General features: G+C 44.1%; 1 protein-coding gene across 2 annotated transcripts in view; it reads right to left on the reverse strand.

The window, feature by feature from the left end:
- Positions 1 to 5,278: 5,278 nt before the first annotated feature.
- MST1 (macrophage stimulating 1) overlaps positions 5,279 to 12,318 on the reverse strand; it is a 95,232-nt gene continuing 88,192 nt past the window's right edge. For both annotated transcript variants that reach the window (XM_068252918.1, XM_068252916.1), the window contains exon 20: positions 5,279 to 5,501. In XM_068252918.1, coding sequence (XP_068109019.1) covers positions 5,340 to 5,501 — 162 coding nt within the window. In that variant the 3' untranslated portion in view covers positions 5,279 to 5,339. The remainder of the gene's footprint in view (positions 5,502 to 12,318) is intronic.

Here is a 12,318-nt window from a genome sequence, read left to right on the forward strand (position 1 = left end):
CACCAACAGGTAGAATACGCCTTTAGGGATCCTCCGAAGCAACGGCATCCTTGAGTGCTTCCAAAGATCGGCTGTTCCGTACTGAGCATTCGTAATGGCGCATGTGCAGCCGCCAGTCTTTGGAAGCACCCGGGAAGAGCGGTGGAATGCTAGGACCATGAGAGTAACAGGAAGGCTTTATGGGATCCACAGCCTTCCCTCTCCATAGGTACGTATCTGTGCAGGTGATTGGGAGAGGAGCGGCGTGAGCGGCGCAGGTGAATGGGAGAGGAGGAGCGTGTGCGGCGTAGGTGATTGGGAGAGGAGGAACGTGTGCGGCGCAGGTGATTGGGAGAGGAGGAGCGTGTGCCGCGCAGGTGATTGGGAGAGGAGGAGCGTGTGCCGCGCAGGTGATTGGGAGAGGAGGAGCGTGTGCCGCGCAGGTGATTGGGAGAGGAGGAGCGTGTGCTGTGTCAGTTTTCTCACTTTCCTTTGCTAACCCCTTGTGAGCTTCACAGCCTGGGGCCCAATTTTGCGAAGGTCATAAAACAGTTGTGGGCATTTAATCTTCAAACCCATAACCAGTGTATCCCCAAAACACCTGATATTAAGTATGGACCCCTTTATCAGAGGGAGTGTAGTAGTTGGGGCCTTCTGCAGTCGCAAGGTCTGCTCCCCTAGTAGTAGTTAAGCCCCTGTGCCTGGACCTGGCTATAAAAATGACCAGTTTCCCACAGCCACTGCAGGCTGAGTAAGGTAGTCTCTGGTTGGCCTCTGGAAAACTTAGAGGGCTAGTTATAAAATTCATAACTAAGATGAAGAACATATTCCTTGCAGTTAACACAATGTATTTACTTCCAATTAATAAAAGCGGTTACGCTTCAGATTTGCCCGTTTAAAATAATTGAGTGCATTTCAAATGAATTTGATGTTGTTATTGATGTCAGAGGCTAGTTAGGTTTATGAAACTTGAATAGTTGTTCTTCAGATGTTAAACACATGCAGTTTACCAGCTATATGACAAAGGAATGGATGTGGGGATATGCACCCTCTAGTGGTTGTTTACAGTAATGCAGTTGTAAACAGTGCAGTCAGTTAGTATTGTACTATTCACAATTTTGAATAAGCTGCTTTTTTACATAACTCATTTTTCAAAATCTTTTTTTTTTTTTTTTTTTTTTTAAGGATAGTTTACAGTCTGAACTGGTTATCGCTTATCATACATGGCAAACTCTGGCCCAGGGGCCAAATCTGATTTTGGCCCCTAAGTGGTTTCCCCACTTTGCATTATGTTTGGCCCACTGTAGACCACCAGGGAAACTATATTGGAGGTGAAGCCTTAGATAGCAAGTAAAGCCAAATGATGGAAGGGGGAAACGCTAGACACCAGGAAACCGTACAAGGGAGGAAGGACCACTCAACACCACGGAACTATAGGGGAGGGAGGACTACCAGACATCAAGGAACTATATAGGGCAGGGAGGGGGTCATTAGACACCAGTTAACTTTTATACATGAGGGAGCTAGTCACTAGAAATTGAGGTTGGCCCATGATTTGGTCCCAAACATGACTAAGATTCAACCTTCTTTGTCTCCATCTAAGGCAGGGTTGTCAAACTCAAATACAGAGAGGGACTATTGAAGCAAAGAAAATGATTCAAAGAGACCAGTTACGCTGCATTTTCAAGAGGAAAGGGGTGTGAATTTTTTATTTTTTTTTTAAAAAGGATACTGTAGGGAGTCGGGGGAAAATGAGTTAAAGTTACCCAGGGCTTCTAATGGTCCCCCACAGACATCCTGTGCCCGCGCAGCCACTCCCCAATGCTCCGGCCCCGCCTCTGGTTCACTTCTGGAATTTCAGACTTTAAAGTCTGAAAACCACTGCGCCTGCATTGCCGTGTCCTCACTGCCGCTGATGTCACCAGGAGCGTACTGCGCAGGCCCAGTATGGTCTGTCTGCGCCGTACGCTCCTGGTGACATCAGGGGGAGCGAGGACACGGCAACGCAAGCGCTGTGGTTTTCAGACTTTAAAGTCTGAAATTCCAGAAGTGAACCAGAGGCGGGGCTGGAGCATCTGTGAGTGGCTAAGCAGGCACAGGATGCCTGTGGGGGACCATTAGAAGCCCCAGGTAAATTCAACTCATTTTCCCCCGACCCCCCCCCCCTACAGTATCCCTTTAAGCCTGTGTAAATACATGAGTTTTACTTACCTGGGGCTTCTACCAGCTCCCTGCAGCTGTCCCGTGCCCTCACAGTCACTAGCGGATCCTCCTATCCTCCACCGCCAGTTAGTGTCTTTTTTTCACCGACAGGCTTACTGTGTCTGCGCAGTCCCAACCATTCTTAGCCTTCTTCGCAGTCCCGTCTGCAATAGTGTCCTGCGCAGGATGCTATTGTGGACAGGAACGCGAAGAAGGCTACGCGTGGCCAGGCCTGTCTGTGAAACTAGCTGGTGGCAGGGGACCAAAGGATCCCTGAGTGACTGCAAGGGCAGTTTTTTTACACAGGTTTAAGTATGGTTTTAATTCTTACCTAAAATGGGATAATCTCTAGTAAAATAAGAACCACTAGGGTTGTTTAAGAGTCTAAAACCGGCATGGGCAAACTTGGCCCTCCAGCTGTTAAGGAACTACAAATACCACAATGCATTGCAGGAGTCTGGCAGCCACACTCATAAAGGCAAATGTATTGTGGGACTTGTAGTTCCTTAACAGCTGGAGGGCCAAGTTTTCCCATGCCTGGTCTAAAATAAACGTAACCGCTTTGCATCCAGACCTTGTTTCCCACTTAAGGACCAGAGCAGTTTTGACAGTTTAGCTATGTCCTTAGTTAATCAGCAATAACTTTATGCCTACTTATGACACAGAAATGAAATCTATATATTTTTTTTCCAAGACAAACTAGGCTTTCATTGTATGCCATTTTTTTTCCTCTAACAATTTTGTTTTCTATGAATTTTAATGGGAAAACGAGGGGAAAAAAAATCATTTCTCAGTTTTACGAATTCCAGTTTAAAAATAAAAAGTGCTACGGTAGATGAAAACATATTTTGTTTGGCTATCCTTACTGCTTATCACAAAACTTAGATTATGTTCCTGTTACAATTTATGGTGAAGATATTTGATTTTATAATAATGCTACAGAATGTATTTTTCACTATGAACTGAGAAAATAAAAGTATTTTTAATGGTAAAAATCAATCTTAGCTCAGGAAACATATATTCCCGTTCACCAATTAGTGCTGCATCAGATAGTGCCAGAAATGTGCACAGGAGCAAGGCCAATCCTGCACAGCACTGCTTCTGCTACAAGACGTATATCTACTGACTCGTGGCTTAAATGAAGTCACAGAGGACGTAGATATACTGCAGTGGGGGATAAAGTGGTTAAGAGTGATGCTAGTGAGATCCCAAGATGGTTTGTCAACAAGAAGTGAGGAATAAAATGCAGCTTACACACTTGACATAAGTATTTTTATTGTAAATATAAAAAAGTAAGCCTTTCAATGAGTTTATATAACAGTTACAATGTGATGCTCAAACCATAACCCCTCTTTCACTAAAACATTGAATCATATGTCAGTGCTATACAAACCAGTCTGTAGGTTAGGACCTCGTGAAGGATCTGAAAACACTCTTTCTGATCCTAACAACCAATCAGCTTCTTCCCTTTCTGCTACTAAGGATTTTTGGGACATGCAAGGAGGATAGTTGTTGCTAGATGAGGAAGAAACTTTTTTTAATCAAACACATGCCCCAGGTACTCTTATTAAAATTGTCCAAGTGTGCAAGCATGTATGAGTTTCTCAATTTGCTAAGAACTAAATTTCAGTTTGCAACTACAATCAGTACTTTGTACAATGTTCCCGTACACGGTCCTTGGTGCAATAAGTAACATTTTACCACCCCCCGGGCAGCATCCTTAGGATTAGTAAAATCTCTAGATGTGAGTGGGGACAGAATCTCAATCAAGCCTCATCCTCCCCTTGATTCCCCCCCCCCCCCCCAAAATTATATATATATATATATTCTCTAATTGGCTCCCAAACCCTATCCCCCCAAATCTTCACATTGCTACTGCAGAAGCAATACCTGATCATCTTCTGACACTCAGCCTCCCCACATGACAAGCAAGACCATACCGCAAGCCAATCAGACTTCGATTTGGATGACATTTACCTTTTGCTGCAATGGATATTTAAAGCCCCAAGTATTGGCGGCTGAGTTGAATTCTGACATGACTCCTTGGTGAAACCAACTCAAAGGTGGGCATTAGACAAGGAGTCATGTCAGAATTCCCTCTAATGGTGCAGGAGGCACTAGTAAATAAACAGGAAAAGTGGGTACCAAGGCAGTTCATTAATATGGTAGTGGAACATCCAGACCAGTAATGCTTTACAGTTTTTATACTGGATGTTGTGTCTTCTACATCACTTTGTATTTACTGTACATGCAGTTAGACACCAGTTTTGTTCCAGCTATGCTGGTGAAATTGGTAGACATTTAACATTAACTCTTCGCTCACTTCACTGGTTACTGATAACATGGAGAATTCTGTTTTAAAAGATTGGCTTATTGACTTTCAGATCTTTGCACAGTCTGGGCCATGGATACCTGAAGGACTTGTTGCGCACACACACAATCTTAGATCAAAAGGAGCTAATAACTTGGTCACCCTCAGAATCCACCTCAAAACCTTTAGAGACAGAACCTTCTGTAATGCTGCTCCTACACTTTAAAAGTCCCCGCCACAACCAATCAGGACATCTCCATCCTTGGAAGCATTTAAGTTCAAACTGAAAAGCCACTTGTTTAGTCTGACATTTATGAACACCTGACTATTTTCTTTGTAACAGTCCAGCTTGCAGCCCTGTATTGATTTGAAACATACTGTATCTATGCACTTTGAGCCCTATGGGAGAAAAGTGATTTACAAATGTTATTGCATTAAAAAACTGAAGTCAAAAGCTGATGTACGCTACCCATTATAGTGGTACCTAGTATTAGTAGCCTTACAAATCACTCCAGACCCTTTGTGGTTTATTATGGAATCTGGCTAATACTAAATGTCTCCCTTTAATTTACCACTGTAGCAGTGCCACCCCCTGTAGGGAATGTAACAGCAACCGTCTCAGCAGAGGGAGAACCTGATTGGACACAAGCTGGACCAGAAATTAGTTTGCTTTCATATCCCCAGTATAAACTATTTACAAAGAATTCCTATAAAAATATAACCAATTCTCTTTTCCCCACCCATCTCATAGTGTTCACTAAATATCAGCCTACACCCTCTCCCCCCCCCCCCCCCCCCCCCAAAGTCTCTATTCACAGTAAATTACACAAGGTGGCTTTGTCACTCTTCATATCATCTTCATGACTTTATTGATCCAGTCCACATAGACAGACAGCCGCGTGAAGACCGCTGGAACATTCGCATTGCCACAGCCCCGGCCTGGAATAATGACCCCCTCCAGCACCCAGCAGTCATGAGTCTCACAGGCCAAAGGACCGCCATAATCTCCCTGGAAGAACAGAACAAATCACATAATATACAGATACTATAAAGGAGCTTTATTAATGCTAAGAAAAGGATTCTCCCATGATGCAGTGCATCTAAATGAAGCACCAATCCAACAGATCTGGAAGAGAGACAACACACTGACATCACATAATGCAGAGCTGAGACCTGTAACAGTGCTGCAAACCATCACACTCTGCAGGTAAATAGAAACGCTGATAACAAGCAGTTCCAGCAAAAAAAAGGAAAAAAAAATCAGCTTAAAAAAATGAACCTAAAAGGTGGTCACTAACGATACAATTTGCCCAAACAATTGTTTACAAAAAATTCTTTGTATGAACGATCGGAAATGATCATTTGGGATCACTAATGGACAAAAGGATCGATAACATTATTCTGATTGGATTGTTTAGGAGATTTTTGTCCATTAGTGGTCCCAAACAATCATTTCTGATTGTTCCATCGAAGAATAATTCGTAAACGATCGTTCAGCAAATTATATCGTTGGTGGCCACCTTAAAGTAGAAAAATATGCCAATTTACTTACCCGGGGCTTCTTTCAGCCCCCTGAAGTCCTCCTGCTCCCTTGTCATGACTCCGCTCTCCCTCTCCGTAACCCAGCCAATAGGTCGTCTGGCCAAGGTAGAAGTGCGGTGCCGGCTGCACGCATGCTCTATTGCGCTCCCATAGCCAGGAGCATTCTGCACCTGCTTTGTAGCAATCTTTGCTTACTACGCATGCGCACAGCACTCCTGGCCACAGTAACACATTGGAGGAGGAAGACAGCACAGGGTCGCGCATCCAACATTGCAGGGGGACATCGGAGGAACGGCCGAGTGCAGGATGGCGGCAAGGGACCAGGAAGATTTCTGGGGGCTGGAAGAAGCAACAGGAGATGGTCTATGAGATGCAAATAATTCTACATGCACATTTAATGCAAGTTGTAAGCAGCATCGAATTGGGCCAATCAGATGCACTTCCTGTTGATTTTAATTAGTCCAGTTTCCATCCCCGTACCATTTGCATGCAAGCTGGAATCATTTTTATTCTACAAGTGCTCCTAGTTGCATAATCTGGCTTTGAAAACACTGATTTGACCTGAGGAAGCAGACCGAGACCCTCGAAACGTGTTCTCTTTAAAGTGTTCAATAAAATAACCCATTCATCTTTTTAAAGCTTTGTATCTTATTTATATAAACTATTCCTCCAGTCTTTTTAAACAAATCGGCACCATTTTTTGTGACACCTCCTCCATTCCTAGTTATTTTTAACTCATCAGCCACCTCTATGACTAACCATCACAAAAATAGCCTGAGGCCTAGGGTTGAGAGCAGGCAACCGATTACTGGGTATTGTACCTGACCTGGACTGGATACCGTGACCCGGAATGTAAGCACATGGGGCCATATGCAATTATTTTTTTCTCTTGAGTTTTCTCCTAGGAGGTATTTTTTCATCTTCCATTTAAAATAACTTTTTAGCACTTTGCAATGGAAAAAGTACCAAAAAGTAGGTGAAAAAAGTACTGTCCGTTATTTTGAGCATTTGTTTGCTTGCTGGTGGTTTAAAAAGCATTTTATTTATAAGTTGTGAAAATATCACCTAGGCCCATAGTGTTTTATGACATTTGCTGTTACCGAATTGAGGTGTCCTCCCCGGGTACTTTTTGATCGTCACTCCTGAGTGGTTACAGGATTGGTGGTGACAGAGAGGAGAAGGGGGGCATCATTTATAAGGGGAAGCATCCACTGCTGAACATACTCCTTGCTGTATATACATATATGGCTGCACAGCCCTTTATGTACTATCTGACTGAATCGGAATACGGTTCTTCTGCTGGCGGCCTATCCTGGCTGGTGAATGGTAACATTAAGTCACCTCTGCATTTACAATCATTCATCACAAAAAATGGGACAGAAACCGTCAGCTAGGAGAGAAGATGGTGAGGGAGCCACAGGACTAAGGTGGGGGGTGGGCCCACTGTTCTGATAGTCAGGACCTCAATTGCCTGCAGACACAAAGATGTAGGATTCCCTAAGAACCCAAAGAAGGATCTGGTACTTCTGAGTAGAGGCATATCTAGTGAAAATCGTGCCTATGGCAGGCACTGGCAGGCACTGAAACCAATGTTAGTTACCTGGTAACATCCTTTTTAGTAACCTCCAGGACAGGTCCACCACGAGAACGACAGGCTCCTCCCAGGAACAGGAAACGTCCAGATAGAGCACTCTATAAAACTTTGTCCAACCCCTTGATCCCCAGTCAATTTCAAGTACTGTTCCTAAACAAAAAAGGGGTTTTAATATTCATATTGCATATACATATACTCTCACATCATCATATATATATATATATATATATACATATAATTGATATCGGGTGGGTTACGAACCTGTCCTGGAGGTTACTAAAAAGGATGTTACCAGGTAACTAACATTGGTTTTTCCTTTAACCTCCAGGACAGGTCCACCACGAGAAGATGAGCAAGAATCTTACCAATTTAGGGTGGGCTGACTGCCTGCAGAACTTTCTTTCCAAATGATTGCTGTCTTGCAGACATCAGGTCTATTCTGTAGTGTCTAGAGAAGGTGCTTAAACTTGACCACGTGGCTGCCCTGCAGATCTCTTCTGGCGTAGCACCCGCTCTGTAAGCCCATGAGGTGGCAGCTGCCCTAGCTGAATGGGCTCTAATTGTATCTACTACCGTATTCCCTGTAATCCTATAGGCTTCCTCTATACATAATTTTATCCATCTAGCTATAGATCTCTTTGACATTTTACTACCTCTTGTAGCTCCTGACGTGTTAATTAGCAAAGCTCTAGAGTTTCTAAATTCCGCTACCCTCTCTAAATAACACATAAGGCATCTTCTTACATCCAATGTTGGTTCCTCTTTAAATGATGGTAACACAATGTCCTGGGATCTGTGAAATTTTGTAGTAACTTTCGGGAGAAATTCATCACATGTCTTCAGTATCACTTCATCTCTAAGTATTATACAAAACGGTTCATCACAACATAGGGCTTCTAATTCGCTCACCCGTCTAGCCGATGTAATAGCTATAAGAAATACTGTCTTCATTGTCAATAGTCTGAAGGAAATATCTGCTATGGGCTCAAAGGGTTCTTTTTTTAGTACCTTTAAAACTAAGGATAAATCCCAACTGGGAACTTTTTTCTTTAACATAGGTTTCTTTCTCTCCACTGACTTAAAAAATTGGATGATAAGGGGGTCCCTTGCTAACCTCTCATCCAGGGCCGGCCCGCTCATGAGGCGGGGTGAAACATTTGCCTCAGGCGGCAGATCTGGGGGGGCGGCACCCGCCCGTCCATGGACGCTGGGGCCGCCCGCCGAGCTGGAGGGGTAGCGGGCAGAAAGGGGGTATTGGGCCTAGCGGCGGGGAGGGGGGTCGGACCCCCCCCTCCCTCGCCTGGGTCCCCCGATCTGCGCTCCTCCTCCAGCGTAAAGTACCAGCCAGCGTGCATATGAGAAGAGGCAACGGGCGGGGGAATCACTCACCTTCCGCGTTCCATCGCGTGCTCCGCTGACGTCACTTCCGGCAACGCCGCCCACTGTATTGTAAGTGGACGGCCTTGCAGGAAGTGACGTCGGTGGAGCGCACGATGGAACGCGGAAGGTGAGTGATTCCCCCGCCCGTTGCCTCTTCTCATATGCAGGACAGGTTGGCTGGTACTTTACGCTGGAGAAGGAGCGCAGATCGGGGGACCCAGGCGAGGGAGGGGGGGGTCCGACCCCCCTCCCCGCCGCTAGGCCCAATACCCCCTTTCTGCTAGCTACCCCTCCAGCTCGGCGGCACCACCCCCCCCCCCCACCCACGGGGGGGGGGGGGGGGAGCGATTTTTTTTCTAATTTTGCCTCAGGCGGCAAAAAGTCTAGGGCCGGCCCTGCTCTCATCCATAAAGGTAGATATTGCTGCTACCTGTACCTTTAAAGTACTTAACGAAATATTCTTTTCTACCCTGTCCTGTAGAAACTCTAAAATGGTTGGCACTAAATCACCCTTGAACCCTGACTCTTCCTGCCACATATTAAAGGTTTTCCAATATTTGAGGTAAATTTTCCTTGTAACTTTCTTCCTACAATCCAATAGAGTACTAATAACCCTTTCTGATACTCCTTTTTTCCTTAAAGGGGACCTCTCAGAAGCCAGGCTGACAGGCTTAGATTTGGAATAGAGCTTCCAGTTCTTCTTGACCCCTGAGCTAGTACTTCCTTGTCCGGAATCCTTATTGGACCCTCCAGCCTCATCTTTAGTAGTAGTGGATACCAACTTCTTGCTGGCCAATCCGGGACTACCATAATTACTACTGTCTTGGTCCTTGATAACTTGTGTAATACTCGTGGCACTAGCTGTATTGGTGGAAATGCGTACCCCTTGTCGAATATCCAGTTCTGACTTAGCGCATCTACCGCTTCGGCTCCTTCGCTTGGATTCAGGGAGTAGAATCTTCTGCACTTTGTGTTTTGCTTGGTTGCGAACATATCTACTCGTGGTCGACCCCACTGTGTGGTCAATCTTCTGAACATCTTGTCTGATATTTCCATCTCTGTATTTGACATCTTTCGTCTGCTCAGAAAATCTGCTATCGTGTTTAATGATCCCTTCAGATGTATTGCTGATAATGATAGAAAATTCTTTTCCGCTATTGTTAATATGTTCATGGCCAGTTCCATCAGCTTCGCTGACTTTGTACCCCCTTGCCGATTCAGATATGCTACCGCTGTGGTGTTGTCTGACCTGACCTGAACATGATGACCCATCAGTGTCTGTACACTCTGTTCTAGTGCTTTTTGTATAGCTGCTAGCTCCCTGTAATTGGATGACTGCATCCTCACACACTTTGGCCACTGCCCCTGTAACATTCTTCCCTGCAGATGTGCACCCCAACCTATAAGACTTGCATCGGTCGTGATAATCTTCCCTGTTGGTATGATCCACATCCTGCCTTCGGTGAGTATCTTCTCCGATAACCACCACTCCAAGGACTTCAGTACGTCTGGTGGACATATGACCTGTGTCTCTAGATTGTCCTGTGTCTTGTTCCAAACTTTTAGCATCCAATTTTGTAAGTGTCTTGTATGCATCATTGCCCACTGTATAGCTGGAGCTGTTGATGTCAGGAATCCCAAAACTTTCATTACTTGTCTTATCGTCATTACTGGCTTTGTTATGAATTCCTGTATCATAACTTTTAACTTCCCTATCTTTTCGACTGGCAAATACATTCTCTCTGTCTCTGAATCTATAATGACTCCCAGAAACTGGATCTTTGATGTTGGTTGAAGGACTGATTTGTCCCAGTTTACTATCCATCCGAGGGTTTGTAATTGTTCTAACACCCTTTCTGTATTTTCTTTTGATTTCTGATATGATTCTGCCACTACCAGGAGATCGTCTAGGTACGGGATTACAAGAATCCCTTCCATGTGGAAAAACTTTGTCACCTCCGCCATTACCTTTGAGAATATCCTCGGTGCCGATGATATCCCGAAAGGTAGGACTCTGAATTGAAAATGCTGAATCATTCTTTTTTCTTTTATTGCAAATCTGAGGAACTTTTGAGATGACTCCCTTATCGGAATGTGCCAATAAGCGTCCCTCAGATCTATATTTGTCATTATACAATTCTGGGTTAACAAGGTTCGCACAGAGTAAATTGATTCCATCCTGAATCTCTGATAAGATACGAAGGGGTTCAGGGCCTTTAGGTTTAGAATCAGTCTGAATTTCCCCGTCGGCTTTTTTACTAAAAATACCGTTGAATAAAATCCCTGAATGTTCGAGATTTGATTTTCGGGAACCGGAATGACCACGTTTTCGTCTAACATTGATTTTACTATGCTTTTTAACGCTAGCTTTTTCTCCTTTTCTTTTGGAAGGGACGTGGAAATAAATCTCTTTGGAGGGAAGGATTGAAACTGAATCTTGTACCCCTGACTTATGAGATTGAGGATGAAATCGCTTTTGGAAATATTTGTCCATTGGGAATAGAATCCCGACAGACGCCCCCCAACTTTTTCTCTGGCGTCATTTCTTTTCTTGTCCCTCCTGTTTCCGAAAAAGAAAACTCCTTTTCGTCCCCTCTCTGTTAATGGCCCAAGGTCTTCTCCTCTGCTGAGGCTTATCCTTGTTGTCTTGTCTATTTCGCCTAAAGAATCTTTTATTCTGTATAAACTTTTTCTTTTTTGGGAATCCCTTCTTTCTATCAGAAGTTCTTTCTAATATTTGGTCTAACTGCTCTCCAAATAGTAATTCTCCATTGAAGGAGATATTGCATACTCTGGCTTTTGAGGCCTGACTACCTTCCCAATTCTTTATCCACAGATTCCTCCTTGCTGTGTTAATTAATGCCGAGGTTCTAGCATTTACTCTGATATTCTCAGCTGCTGCATCAGTTATATAATCAGTGGCCTTAGAGACCACTTCTAATGATTCCAAAATCTCCTCCTTAGAGGCTCCCTTTTCAACTTTCTCCTCTACTTTCTTAACCCATAGGGATAGAACTCTTGCTACACAAGTTGTGGCAGCTGCAGGTCTAAAATTTGCTCTTGCTGCTGTCCAGGCTTTCTTAAGAGCGAATTCTACCTTTTTATCCTGCGGATCTTTTAGATAGCCTAGATCTTCAAAGGCCAATTCGTTGTCTTTATTAACCTGAGAAAATGCCGCATCTAACCTGGGAGATCTATCCCAAGTTTTGACATCTTCCTCTGTAAATGGAAATCTTTTCATAAAACCCTTTGACATGAACAATTTTCTATCAGGGTATTTCCACTGGCTTAATATGGTATTCTTTGTGGA

This window comes from Hyperolius riggenbachi, chromosome 9 (genome assembly GCF_040937935.1).
Source record: "Hyperolius riggenbachi isolate aHypRig1 chromosome 9, aHypRig1.pri, whole genome shotgun sequence".
Lineage (NCBI taxonomy): Eukaryota > Metazoa > Chordata > Amphibia > Anura > Hyperoliidae > Hyperolius > Hyperolius riggenbachi.